Here is a 12,071-nt window from a genome sequence, read left to right on the forward strand (position 1 = left end):
GAGATGTAACAGTATAATGAATCTCCACGTACCCGTCACTCAGCCTCAGGAATGATCAGCTCAGGACCAACTGTGTTTCATCTTTGTACCCACTTCTCACAAATCTCAAAACAAACCTCACACATCCTGTCATTTCATCTGTAAATATTTCAGCGTTGCCATTGGCTTTTGAAGTTCTCTTTACTCTGCATACAAAGATCTGGTATTATATTTGGTTGTGACAGAATCGCCTTACTAGCATGTTGTTTTGTTTTGTTTTTTTTTTTTAACTGAAGTATAGTTGATTTACAATGTTGCATTAGTTTTTTGTGTACAGCAAAGCGATTCAGTTATACATATATATATATTCTTTTTCAGATTATCTTCCATTATAGTTTATTACAAAATACTGAATATAGTTCCCTGTGCTGTACAGTAGGACCTTGTTTGTCTATTTTGTATATAGAAGTTTGTATCTTATTAGCATTGTTTCTAAAAATACGTTGAGGAAAAATTTAAACATGCAGAAGTAAACAGAATAATATAATGAGATCTCTGGGTTTTTATCTCCCAGTTTTCAATGATTGTTGACGTGAAGACTCTTATTTCATCTTTATTCTTGTCTTTCCACACTGGATTATTTTACAGTAGTTCCTAGACATAGAATTTTATCTATAAGTACTGCAAATAGTACATCTAGAAGATAATTTTATTTAAAGTATTGGTAATTTAAGAAATAATTTTTTAACATTATCTAAGTCCTCAAATTTCCCAGACTATCTCAAAAAATATTTTTTTTACGATCATTTGTTTGACTCAGAATTCAAAATAAGAGCCACACAGTAGGATGTATTGTAAGTCTTTTGAAATCTGTTTGAAGAAATTAATTTTTAAGTTTCTCATATCCTGGATTTTGCTGATTGCATCCTTATAATGCAGTCTTTTTAACGTGTTTTCCTTTATCTTTGAAATTTCCTGTAACCTGGGAGTTAGATCTGGAAGCTTGACGGTCAGAATCAGGTTCTCGTTTGACAGAATAGTGCAGGGGCCGGGCCGGGCCGGGCACTGGCTGGTGCATCACCTCGGGTGGCAAAACGTCAGTGGAATTGGGTGGCACAGGCAGCCTGACCTGGTTGCACAAGCCCCCATCAGCCTTTGGCCTCATGCTTTAAGTAGCAGTTGAGGATTATTGCCTAGATCAGTTATGTCACTAGGGTTACTGCTTGTCAGTTGTTCATTTATTTATTTATTGGGTCTTAGTTGCAGCACACGGGATCTTTCTTTGCGGCTCACGGGCTCTTTGTTGTGGTGCATGGGCTCAGTAGTTTCAGCACACAGCCTCAATAGTTGCAGAGCGCAGGCTCTCTAGTTGTGGCATGCAGGCTTAGTTTCCCCACAGCATATGGGATCTTAGTTCCCTGGCCAGGGATTGAACCTGCATCACCTGCATTGGAAGGCAGACTCTTACCACTGGACCACCAGGGAAGTCCTGTCAGTAACTTAAAAACACGTAAAACACTCACGTGATTAAGAGTTTGAGATATGAGAGGTATGTTGTGAAGCCTGCCTCCTTCTCTGTTCTTCAGCCCCCTGGTTGGCCCCAGAGGTGACCAGTTGTTCGGTTTCTTCTCTTGCCTTTAGAGATTATGTGGATACCTGAGGGACATGTATCTTTTTCTTTTATTTTTATAAATTTTATTTATTTATTTATTTATGGCTGTGTTGGGTCTTCGTTGCTGTGCACGGGCTTTCTCTAGTTGTGGCGAGCGGAGGCTACCCTTCATTGCAGTGTGTGGGCTTCTCACTGCAGTGGCTTCTCGTTGTGGAGCACAGGCTCTAGGCGTGCAGGCTTCAGTAGTTGTGGCATGTGGGCTCAGTAGTTGTGGCTTGCGGGCGCCAGAGTGCAGGATCAGTAGTTGTGGCGCATGGGCTTAGTTGCTCCGCGGCATGTGGGATTTTCCCGGACCAGGGCTCAAACCTGTGTCCCCTGCATTGGCAGGCGGATTCTTAACCACTGCGCCACCAGGGAAACCCTCTATTTTTTTTTAAACACAAATAGTAGTCTGCTGCACACATGCTCTATATCTGCCCCCCCTTTCCCTTTTTTTGGTTTGTCAGCATATCTTTGAGATTATTTCCTATCATATAGTGTACTTAATCCTTTTGTGTCTACGTAGTATTCCACAGGATGTGTGTCTGTTTTATAGGACCATCCCCTGTTGATGGTCATAGTGCTGCATTGCACATTGGCACATTGTGAGTGTATCTAGGAAAGATCCCTAGAAGCGGGACTGTTGGCCCAGAAAGGATGTGCTTTTGTCGTTTTGGTAGTTAGTGTCACGGAATTCTCCACAGGGGTGAACGATCCCACCAGTGATGTGTGAGAGTTCCCATTTTCACATCTTCACTAACAGAGCAGCGAGTTACCAAACTTTCAGTTTTTGCCAATCAGAAAGGTGTGAAAAAGGTATTTCCTTGTGGGCCTGACAGGGTTGTCATAAAGGTGTTTCTTGGGCTTCCCTGGTGGCGCAGTTGTTGAGAGTCCGCCTGCTGATGCAGGGGACACAGGTTCGTGCCCCGGTCCGGGAGGATCCCACGTGCCGCGGAGCGGCTGGGCCCGTGAGCTATGGCCGCTGAGCCTGCGCGTCCGGAGCCCGTGCTCCGCAACGGGAGAGGCCACAACAGTGAGAGGCCCACGTACCACAAAAAAAAGAAAAAAAAAAAAAGAAAAAAGGTGTTTCTTTGTGTAGGTGTTCACTGCCTAGACCCTCAGCTTGGGCTGATGGCTGGGACCTCTGGCACTTTTCCACCCCAAATTCAGGTTATCTGGGAGAAAGTGCCTCACCATTGGCTCCTTCTAGCCCAGTACAGCCTCATTCTGACTGCACCAGGGCCAGGCCTTGATTTCTTGAGAGTGTTATATCCAGGAATTCCCTAGGAGAGGGAATTGGTCATCTCTATAAATACATCTCAAGTTTTTCAACTTGAACACAGACACACAGAACATTAAGGTTACAGGGCAGCCCGTTTCTTCAGTGTTCACACGTGGAAAATGTAAAGATTTGCTTCTCTCTAATTCAGTGAAAATATGGTTCACTTTTCCCCCACATTGTCTTGCTTTGTGATGTTTTATTTGACAGGTTTCCAGAGCAACACACCATATCAACTAATGGGACCAGTTCTGCTTACACCTGGTCTCTGTCGTACAGGTGTGCAGTGTGACAGTCACGCTTTCCCAGTCAGGTCCTGGGTGAGAGTCCCTGTGTGATCCTGGGCAAGTTATTTTGCCCTTTTCTATTTTCTATAAACTGGGCTGGTGATAACTGCCTCAGAGCTGTGAGGACTAAGTGTAGGTACTTTGGAGTCAAACCACAAGGGGCTTTGCATCCTGATGCCTTCGCTCAGGAGTTTGGAGACTCTGCCTCCATTTCTTCATCTGAAAATTGCGTACCTTGAGAGCCCCTGCGTGGCTGTATTGAGGCACACTTTTGCTGTGACTGTTCTGCTGACAGCATGGGCTCCTCTTAGGCTCACTGATGCTGCTAGGCAGGCAGGGTCAGGGAGAGCACCTCATGGTCCTGTGTGTGGATGGACAGCCTCCAGCTACAGTGAGACCTGTGTGCCCCCTGTGCCAGCGGTGTGCCCAGGCCCCCTGAGTAGTTCATGGTTCATCACACCACCCCTGAGTTACAAAGGTGGATAACTTCCTAGTAAGTGGTACCTTGTGATTAGGACTTAATTTTTAGATTCGAGTACCTTTTTTTTTTTTAATCATTTAAACCTTTTTTTTTTTTTTTTTTTTTTTGGCTGCGTTGGGTCTTCATTGCTGCGTGCAGGCTTTCTCTAGTTGTGGCGTGAGGGGGCTACTTTTTGTAGTGGTGCACGGGCTTCTCATGCGGTGGCTTCTCTTGTTGCAGAGCACGGGCTCTAGGGGCATGGGCTTCAGTAGTTGTGGCTCTCAGGCTCGGTAGTTGTGCACGGGCTTAGTTGCTCCGCGGCATGTGGGATCTTCCTGGGCCAGGGCTTAAACCTGTGTCCCCTGCATTAGCAGACGGATTCTTAACCACTGCACCACCAGGGAAATGCTAAACCTGCTCTTTGATTTAGGAACCAATCTGGAATTGAGAAGCACATTGAAGAGAGGGAGGAGCAGTAGGACAGAGCCATCTTTTAAAGAACATGGCAGTTAAGAGACGTCTCTGCAGTACGTCTAGTCTGTGTTGTGAAGTTTACCATTTAATTTTTAGCTTATCTGATGGCCGAGTCAGTTTATATTTTGCTTAGATGCATCTGTTTGCCTTGGTTGGTAAAGGCACTGGCAGAACTGTCAATGTGTATTCCCCACTCAACCCCTGTTGAGCGGATCCCTGGCTGTGTCCAGTGTGAGATCCCTCTTTTTGGGTAGACAGTAGAGGAACTCTGCATCGAAGTCTCAGCACGTGTGCATGCATGACCCTCGCACCTCTCAGGCTGGTCTGTTAGGAGCTGTTGTTCCAGGTGAGCACAGGTGGTACATGACCCGAGTCAGCTCGCTGGCGCTCTGATCCTGACGAGTCCCCCCACCTTGTCAGCAGAGCTGGTCAGCTTGACATACTTCCAGGAAATGCAGTGCATGCATGCAAACAAATGCCAGTCATTGGCTTTCCTGCTTGTTTGATTTGAACATAGTGAAATGTTTATTGAGAATATTTGGGGACCAATGACAGGAAAGAGGTCCTGAGTTCCAAGTGTGTGGAGTGAAATCTGGGAGTTGGCCTTGTGGGCAGTGGGGCTTGGCACCATCACAAGCCTTTTCCCTGTCTTGACCTACTCCCAAGTATGCATTCATTTGAAAAGAGAGGACTGTAATCCTCTCCAGCGTCCCTACTGTCCATTCCAGTGTCACACCAATCCTTGTGGAGTGCTCTCTCCTGACCATATTTGGAGGAAGAGACATAGATTATCACTCCTTGGTCCGTTGGCCTAACTTTCACCTGACTGCTTATCATTTCCACCCAGAACTTTCCTTTCTCTATTTTTCAGTGGTGGATCATTCACCCTGTCTAACCCCGTCATCCACTGCTAACCTCACTTGCTGTCAATGTAACATGATGCTGACTTCAGCAACTTGGGAGGTGCTACTTATCACTGGTCCTAGCCTGACAGTTGGGAAAGTGACGTCCTGTTTGTATGTTTATCTGAAGTTATGTTGGGGCCTTTGACTAATTACGGCAAATTAAGTGCTTAGCATATGTGACTGCTTATTAATTAGTATTTTATTGATTCCCACCAACTCTTTTCAGAGTGTCTTTTCCTTTACCTTTTTGGGTAAGTAGTAACCAGTTTTCCCGCTACTTTAGACGGTGGGCAATAACTAAACGTGTTCACAGCTCTCAGTAACATTTGTTCTATTGTTTTGTTTTGAGGTGGAAGGGGGAACTCTACCCTCAGAACATGAGGGAATAATATTTACGTGGCTCACAAAGACCAGTGAGTACATCATCTGCATCTCCCACGACTCACCAGGAGAGGGCCTCTGACATTAGCTCAGTCCAGCCTTTTCTGACCCTCAGAGACCACTGTTAGTTACGGCCAGGTGTTTTAATTTTCCTCAGAAATTTCTTGGAAACGTTGTTGAGGGATGGGGGTTCTTTTACAAATTTTGGAAATAAATCAGATGAGAGGACCATGCTTTTGAGTGGTCATTTGGTTTAACAGAGCCCCTTGATTGAATGTGATTGTGGACATGTTAGCTGTAGTGTAGCTTCAGATCTTCCCACTGAACCTACAGGCTTTAAGAACCAACCCAGGACTGTTATTTCCTATCGAACACGTGAGTTCTGAGGTCGTAGGCATGTCACTGACTGTAGCTCTCTACCTCTCCTGAGCTAGGCGATGGATCACTTGGAGTCCTTTATCGCTGAGTGTGATCGGAGAACTGAGCTTGCCAAGAAGCGGCTGGCAGAGACACAGGAGGAGATCAGTGCAGAAGTTTCCGCAAAGGTATGCTGGGGAGGCCTTCGCCTCACATGGTTGTCGTAAGAACTGGGCTGCCACGGGGCTAGCAGTCACGGTCACTGCTGAGTGTGCATCTTTGGGGTGGATGGTACCCACTGCCTTGGCTGTTCCCAGTGAGGAGGGAAGGCCATCGCTGGGCTCTTAGCCCCTCCCCGCATTGTGAATGTGGGGTTTTTTTGTTTGTTTGTTTTGTTTTGTTTTTTTGTGTGTGTGTGTGCACGCGTGTGTGTGTTTTAAAGTTTCTTTTTTTTTTTAACATCCCTACATAAAACAGGAAATGAGAAAAGTTAGCAGGGAAATGGTTAAACTATGATGCATCCATATCATGGAAGAAGAAAGTAGATCTGTGTGGAGTTGGCCTGTGTGTCATCTGGATGACCCTTGTCTCCTCTTCAGCGGAACTCTCTTCAGTATCTTTTTTCCTTTCAGTTTTCTAAAAGCATTTCTTAGGAAATAGACAGTTGCAAACTGGATCAACGGTGCGGTTTTATTTCTGGAAGCAAATCCCAGTAATTAGGCATTTTGCTTACAGTATAAGTGTATGCATTTGGACCCATGCATTTTTTTACCCTTACCCAGAAGATTGAACTGTAATAGAAGGCATAAAAAGAGATGGCCTGGAAGCTGACTCACATGATGGTCCTTGCAACGTGTTGGCGGTAACAGCAGTCCCACTGCTTTTACTGGAGCGCGGTGCACAGGTCGAGTCATGACCAGTCCCGGTGGTGGCGTTAAGGGTGGCGTGGTGGTTAGAATTCGCGTGTCGTCAGTGAGGGTTTCCAGCTGTTCTAATATTTTCAGCGGAACAGACCAGAAATGCAGCAAGAGAAACACTCGTTTTCTTTGCATTAAAAAATCTGTTGTTTCTAGATGTCTCCTTACCTGGTTGTTTCTCTCTCCTAGGCAGAAAAAGTACATGAGTTGAACGAAGAAATAGGGAAGCTTCTTGCTAAAGCTGAACAGCTAGGAGCCGAAGGGAATGTGGACGAATCCCAGAAGATTCTTATGGAAGTGGAGAAAGTCCGTGCAAAGAAAAAAGAAGCTGAGGTTGGTGACAAAAATGTCTTAGAGAGGAAGTAGTAACTCCGGAGTTGACCTTTTGGGCTAAGATTAAGCCATGCCTTCTTTTTTTGTATACATATTGGGAAGGAGTTGGAAATAGGGTGGCATATTGTCAGGATTGTATGGTTTAGAGTCAGCACACACTGGAGTTTGTGTCTTCACTCTGCGCCTGTGACCCCGTGTGGCCTCACACTAGGCACTTGCCAGCTCTGCGCATTATTCTCACGTGTAGAGTGCGTCCTGAGTATAACAGTCAGCGGAGGAGTGTTAGTGAGCACCTGCCGTCTGTCCGTCTGGCTCCCAGGGAGGGGGCAGCGTGGTGGGTGTTCAGCTGGTGTAATTGGGCCAGACTTGCTTCGCAGACGCTATGTACAGTGAGGCCTGGTGCTTAGTGACACTGTGTCCTCAGTAGAGAGACCCGTGCAGGTTGCGGGTGGTACCGAGGTGGTGTCTGCTAGGCTGCCAGGCCAGGACACACTGCTGTGTGGTGGAGAAGCTGAGTCAGGGACTCAATGTCTGTTTCTGTGACAGCCGTTTTCCTCCTAGATTATTTCCTCTGTTGCATACTCCCTGGTTCTCAAATCTCACTGCTGGAATCGGAGATGGCTTGGGTAGGCTTCGAGAACGGTGGGAATGGTAGTCAGAGGAAGACGGGGCGGGTGTGTTCCTTTAGTAAGTGTTTGTCAAACTCCAGCTATGGGCCAGGCACTTCTCTAGTTGTGAGCAAGCCGGAAGACTCCCTCTCCTGTTGGAGATGATACTGCTGTGGGGAGGGGGGTCAGGCAGAAAGGAATGTGAGCAGCGGATAAGATTAATTCTGGTGAAGACGGGTGCACTTGCGGGGTGCAGGGCGTGTCCAGGTAGGACAGAGGGACCCTGGAAGGCCCTTAGCTGAGACCAGATGAGAAGGTTCTCAGAATGGTGGGTAGAGGTGAGATGGCAGAGCGGGCGGTGCCCCAGTGCAGGGCTGGTTTTGGTTGTTGCTGCACCCCCGGCTTGTCATGGTGCCTGATACATAGTAGCAGCTCAGCGATGACACAACGATTCTCAGCTGAATACACGAATCCTGCTGACTGCCTGTGGGTGTTCGAGCGAGGCCCACTGAGGCAATGACGTGTGCATGAAGGGTCGCAAGTCCTGCGTAGAAATCCTACACCAGCTGTATACTAAACCGCTGTGTACTTAAATGGGAAATTTGTGTTTACATGTAAAAAAAAAAAGTCAGGCTCCCTCGGTTGCTGACAGCTCCAGCAGAAAGGCCAGAGGGTCAGGAAGGAAGCTCTGCGGCCTCTTAGCGAGTCCTGAGGCCAGGCCTTCCTGCTTTGAAGAGCACAGCAGACACCAGAAACCGGTGAGATGGCTCCGAGATTTATGCATAGGCTGAATAATTGTAGATGTGGGGTTCTCCACTTGGATGTCTGCAGACAGCCAAGAGGGCAGCAGGATAGGGGACCCATGGTAACTTGTGCCCAGGACTCCAAGCATCCTTGCTAGAAGACAGGTGCAAGGACGCTCACAGCAGAACTGGTAAAATGAGCAACCGTCGGTAACCTGGAAAACCACCCATGGACAAACAGCCATGTGCCCCTGAAATGGAGTCCTGCAGCAGTGAACGAACTGAACACATCTGCCTGCAACATCCTGGAGAGAGCTCTCCAGCAACACAGGTGGGAGAAAGACCTGTAGCGCTGACGTGGGACTTATAAATGCCCCAGGTGCACACACGGTTTATGGATCCACATGTGCAGTGAAGTACAGAGGCAGCACTGAAGATTATGCTGAACGCACACAAATGCCTCTGGGGAGGGAGAGAACTGGCACTAGAGAGGGAAACATCAGGAACTGAATTTCCATCATAATGTTCTACATCTTTCATTAAAAGAAAAACTAAAACCTTAAGCAGAAGTGCTGAATATGGTGGGTACGTTAGTTATTTGTGATATTATTCTGCTCCTCTCTGTAGCTGTAAAACTTTGAATGCCTTCCTCTATAATCTCTTTCAAAATCAATTGTAATTATTCTGAGTGAAAAAAGTCAATCCCAAAGGGTTAAATACTACGTGGATCTGTTATATAACATTCTTAAAATGGCCAAACCATAAGAATGGAGAGCAGATTGGTGGTCACCAGGAGTCAGAGAAGTGGGTGTGGCTGTGAAAGGGCAGCAGGCAGGACCTTTGTGGTGATGGATGTTCTGAACCTTGACTGTATCACTCAGTGTCCTTTCTGTGATGTTGTGCTATAGTTTTTAAAGATAGAACCATTGGGGGAAACTGGGTAAAGAGTACGCAGCACCTCTCTGTATCATTTCTTAGGATGACCAGACAGCCTTGCCTCCTGCTAAGGGGAGGAAGGGCACCCTTCCCCATCCTGTTCTGTCCTGTAGTTCTGAGGAAGGCCTATGGGGGGCACTCAGGTGATGAGGATGGGGACAGTGGCCGGAGTAAGGACAGTGGGGGTCCTGGGCACCAGAGTGCCTTTCTGTATCTTTGCCGGTTTAGTGAGTGATGTGATGTCTTATTTTGATTTGCATTTCCTAGGGAACATTTTGAATGTGTGAATTAATGGAAGATTACTACATTCAGTCTTCCCTTTAAGGGCAAATGATTATTGAAATGCATTTCTTAAACCTAGATTTTGAAGGAATGTTTTAATTTGAGCACAAGCAGCAGTAACCATGTTCTGGTTCATTTTCTTTTGTGTTTGGTGTATTTTGCTTTGAGGCCGAGTGACTTTTTTTTTTAATTTTTAAAATTTATTTTTGGCTGCATTGGGTCTTCATTGCTGCATGCAGGCTTTCTCTAGTTACAGTGAGTGGGGGCTGCTCTTCATTGCGGTGCGTGGGCCTCTCATTGCAGTGGCTTCTCTTGTTGTGGAGCACGGGCTCAGTAGTTGTGGCTCACAGGCTCTAGAGCGCAGGCTCAGTAGTTGTGGCGCATGGGCTTAGTTGATCTGCGGCATGTGGGATCTTCCCGGACCAGGGCTCGAACCCGTGTCCCCTGCATTGACAGGCAGATTCTTAACCACTGCGCCACCAGGGAAGTCCCTAGTGACTTCTTACGATTAGACTCAGACTGCACTGGCTGCAGGAGGGAGTGTGCTTTGTTCCGTTTGGCACACTTCCTCCTTTGAAGACAGTGTCTAATGTATTTGTCCTTCCAAGTTTTAGCTTTTGGGCTGCGTTGGGATACAGTTTCCTGAACATTGGGACAATCTCCATAGATACTCCTGTGGTTTTTGCTCGTCTGTTTGGTTTAGGTTTTTTGTTTGTTTTTTTAAGACCCCTGTTGAAGATTCTTCCGTCTTGTTTCTTTGGTCTTTGCAGAGCTCTCCACCATAGCAGGGACTTACCTTCCCTGCTGGCCTTTTAACACACACAGCATCCTGTGTGTCTGAGTGTTCTGAATACCCTTTGTTGCTTTGAAATCATGACTGGTAGTTCATTTCTTAAATAATTAAAATTGGGTTGGTTACAAGAATCTGAAGCTTTGTAAACGATTCAGTTTTTATGTATTTGAAAATCATCTCGGACTTCCCTGGTGGTGCAGTGGTTAAGAATCCACCTGCCAGTGCAGGGGACACGGGTTTGAGCCCTGGTCCGGGAAGATCCCACATGCCGTGGAGCAACTAAGCCCATGCACCACAACTACTGAGCCCGCATGCCACAACTAATGAAGCCCTCATGCCTAGAGCCTGTGCTCCGCAACAAGAGAAGCCACCGCAATGAGAAGCCCATGCACCGCAACGAAGAGTAGCCCCCGCTCGCCCCAACTAGAGAAAGCCCGCGCAGCAACGAAGACCCAGCGCAGCCAAAAAAAAAAATAAAACATTAAAAAATTTTTTAAAAATAGAAGTCATCTCTAGGGAATTCCCTGGTGGTCCAGTACTTAGTACTTGGAACTTTCACTGCCAGGACCCCCGGGTTCAATGCCACATGCCATGTAGCCAAAAAAAATAAATAAATAAAAGTCATCTCTGTAGTCCCTTCACATACTTCCATTTTAGGGGCTGAGTAGACAGTGACATTTGACTCTCACTCTCTTCCCATTCTCCAGGAAGAATACAGGAATTCCATGCCTGCATCCAGTTTTCAGCAGCAGAAGCTGCGTGTTTGTGAAGTCTGTTCAGCCTACCTTGGTCTCCATGACAATGACCGTCGTCTTGCAGACCACTTCGGGGGCAAGTTACACTTGGGGTTCATTCAGATCCGTGAGAAGCTCGATCAGTTAAGGGTATGTTAATGTGTTGTGTTTCTGAAGAAACCCGAGAAGTTTTGTGCTCTTCTTCACATCTCTTTGCTTTTAGAAAACCTTGTGTTCTTTTTTGTTTGTTTTTGTTTTTGTTTTGTTTTTTTGGGGGGGGTTGGTGGAGGTACTGAAAACCTTCTGTTCTGATCCTAAGATCATGCCTTGGTTTTATACTTGAGTTTTACAGTGAACTACTCAGATTTCATCCATATGTTCCCACAAGAGATCTAAGATCTCAGAATCCAGCAGAGCCTGGGATATTTATTTAGTCTGCTACCCCTTGTTTACAGAGGAAAATGGCAGAATTCAGTCCCATGGTACAGAGAGTTCTCGTACCCCTGTGAAAACACTTCTGTTGGTGATGGGAAAGAGCCAGTAGTCAGCAGTTTTTTTTCTTGGACAGAGGCGGACACATGGAGGGTGGTCTGGCTAGAAGGATGAGAAGGTCATGGGGCTTTTTCTGATAGCCCTGCCCCACTGCTGGATGCCTGTGTCCCTTCCTCGGGGCTCCTCCTTGTTCTGGGTTAAGCTCTACAACATTTGACATCTTGGGTACAGAATGCCAAGGAGGAAGGTTAAATAAGTTTGTGATATTTTGAATTGTCTTCTTCAAATGGATAGTGCTTTCCCTAATTGTGTACTGGGACCCTATGATGGGATGCTGGGAAATGTGCAGGCCTTTTATCCAGACACCTGAAATCTATTGGAAGGACAGACACATGGCACCTGACTGTAGGATACCATGGTAGTCAAGGCCTTGGGCCTTGTGTGCCCCCAGGAAGGAGCA

At 46.4% G+C, this 12,071-nt stretch overlaps 1 protein-coding gene across 3 annotated transcripts in view; it reads left to right on the forward strand.

Moving 5' to 3' along the window:
- Positions 1–12,071, forward strand: part of LUC7L (LUC7 like) — a 30,620-nt gene that overhangs the window by 12,325 nt on the left and 6,224 nt on the right. For all 3 annotated transcript variants that reach the window (XM_082645281.1, XM_082645280.1, XM_082645282.1), the window contains 3 exons: positions 5,851–5,961; positions 6,880–7,023; positions 11,093–11,269. In XM_082645281.1, the coding sequence (XP_082501407.1) occupies positions 5,851–5,961; positions 6,880–7,023; positions 11,093–11,269 (432 nt within the window). The remainder of the gene's footprint in view (positions 1–5,850; positions 5,962–6,879; positions 7,024–11,092; positions 11,270–12,071) is intronic.

Source organism: Mesoplodon mirus (assembly GCF_964341445.2).
Source record: "Mesoplodon mirus genome assembly, chromosome: 15".
Lineage (NCBI taxonomy): Eukaryota > Metazoa > Chordata > Mammalia > Artiodactyla > Ziphiidae > Mesoplodon > Mesoplodon mirus.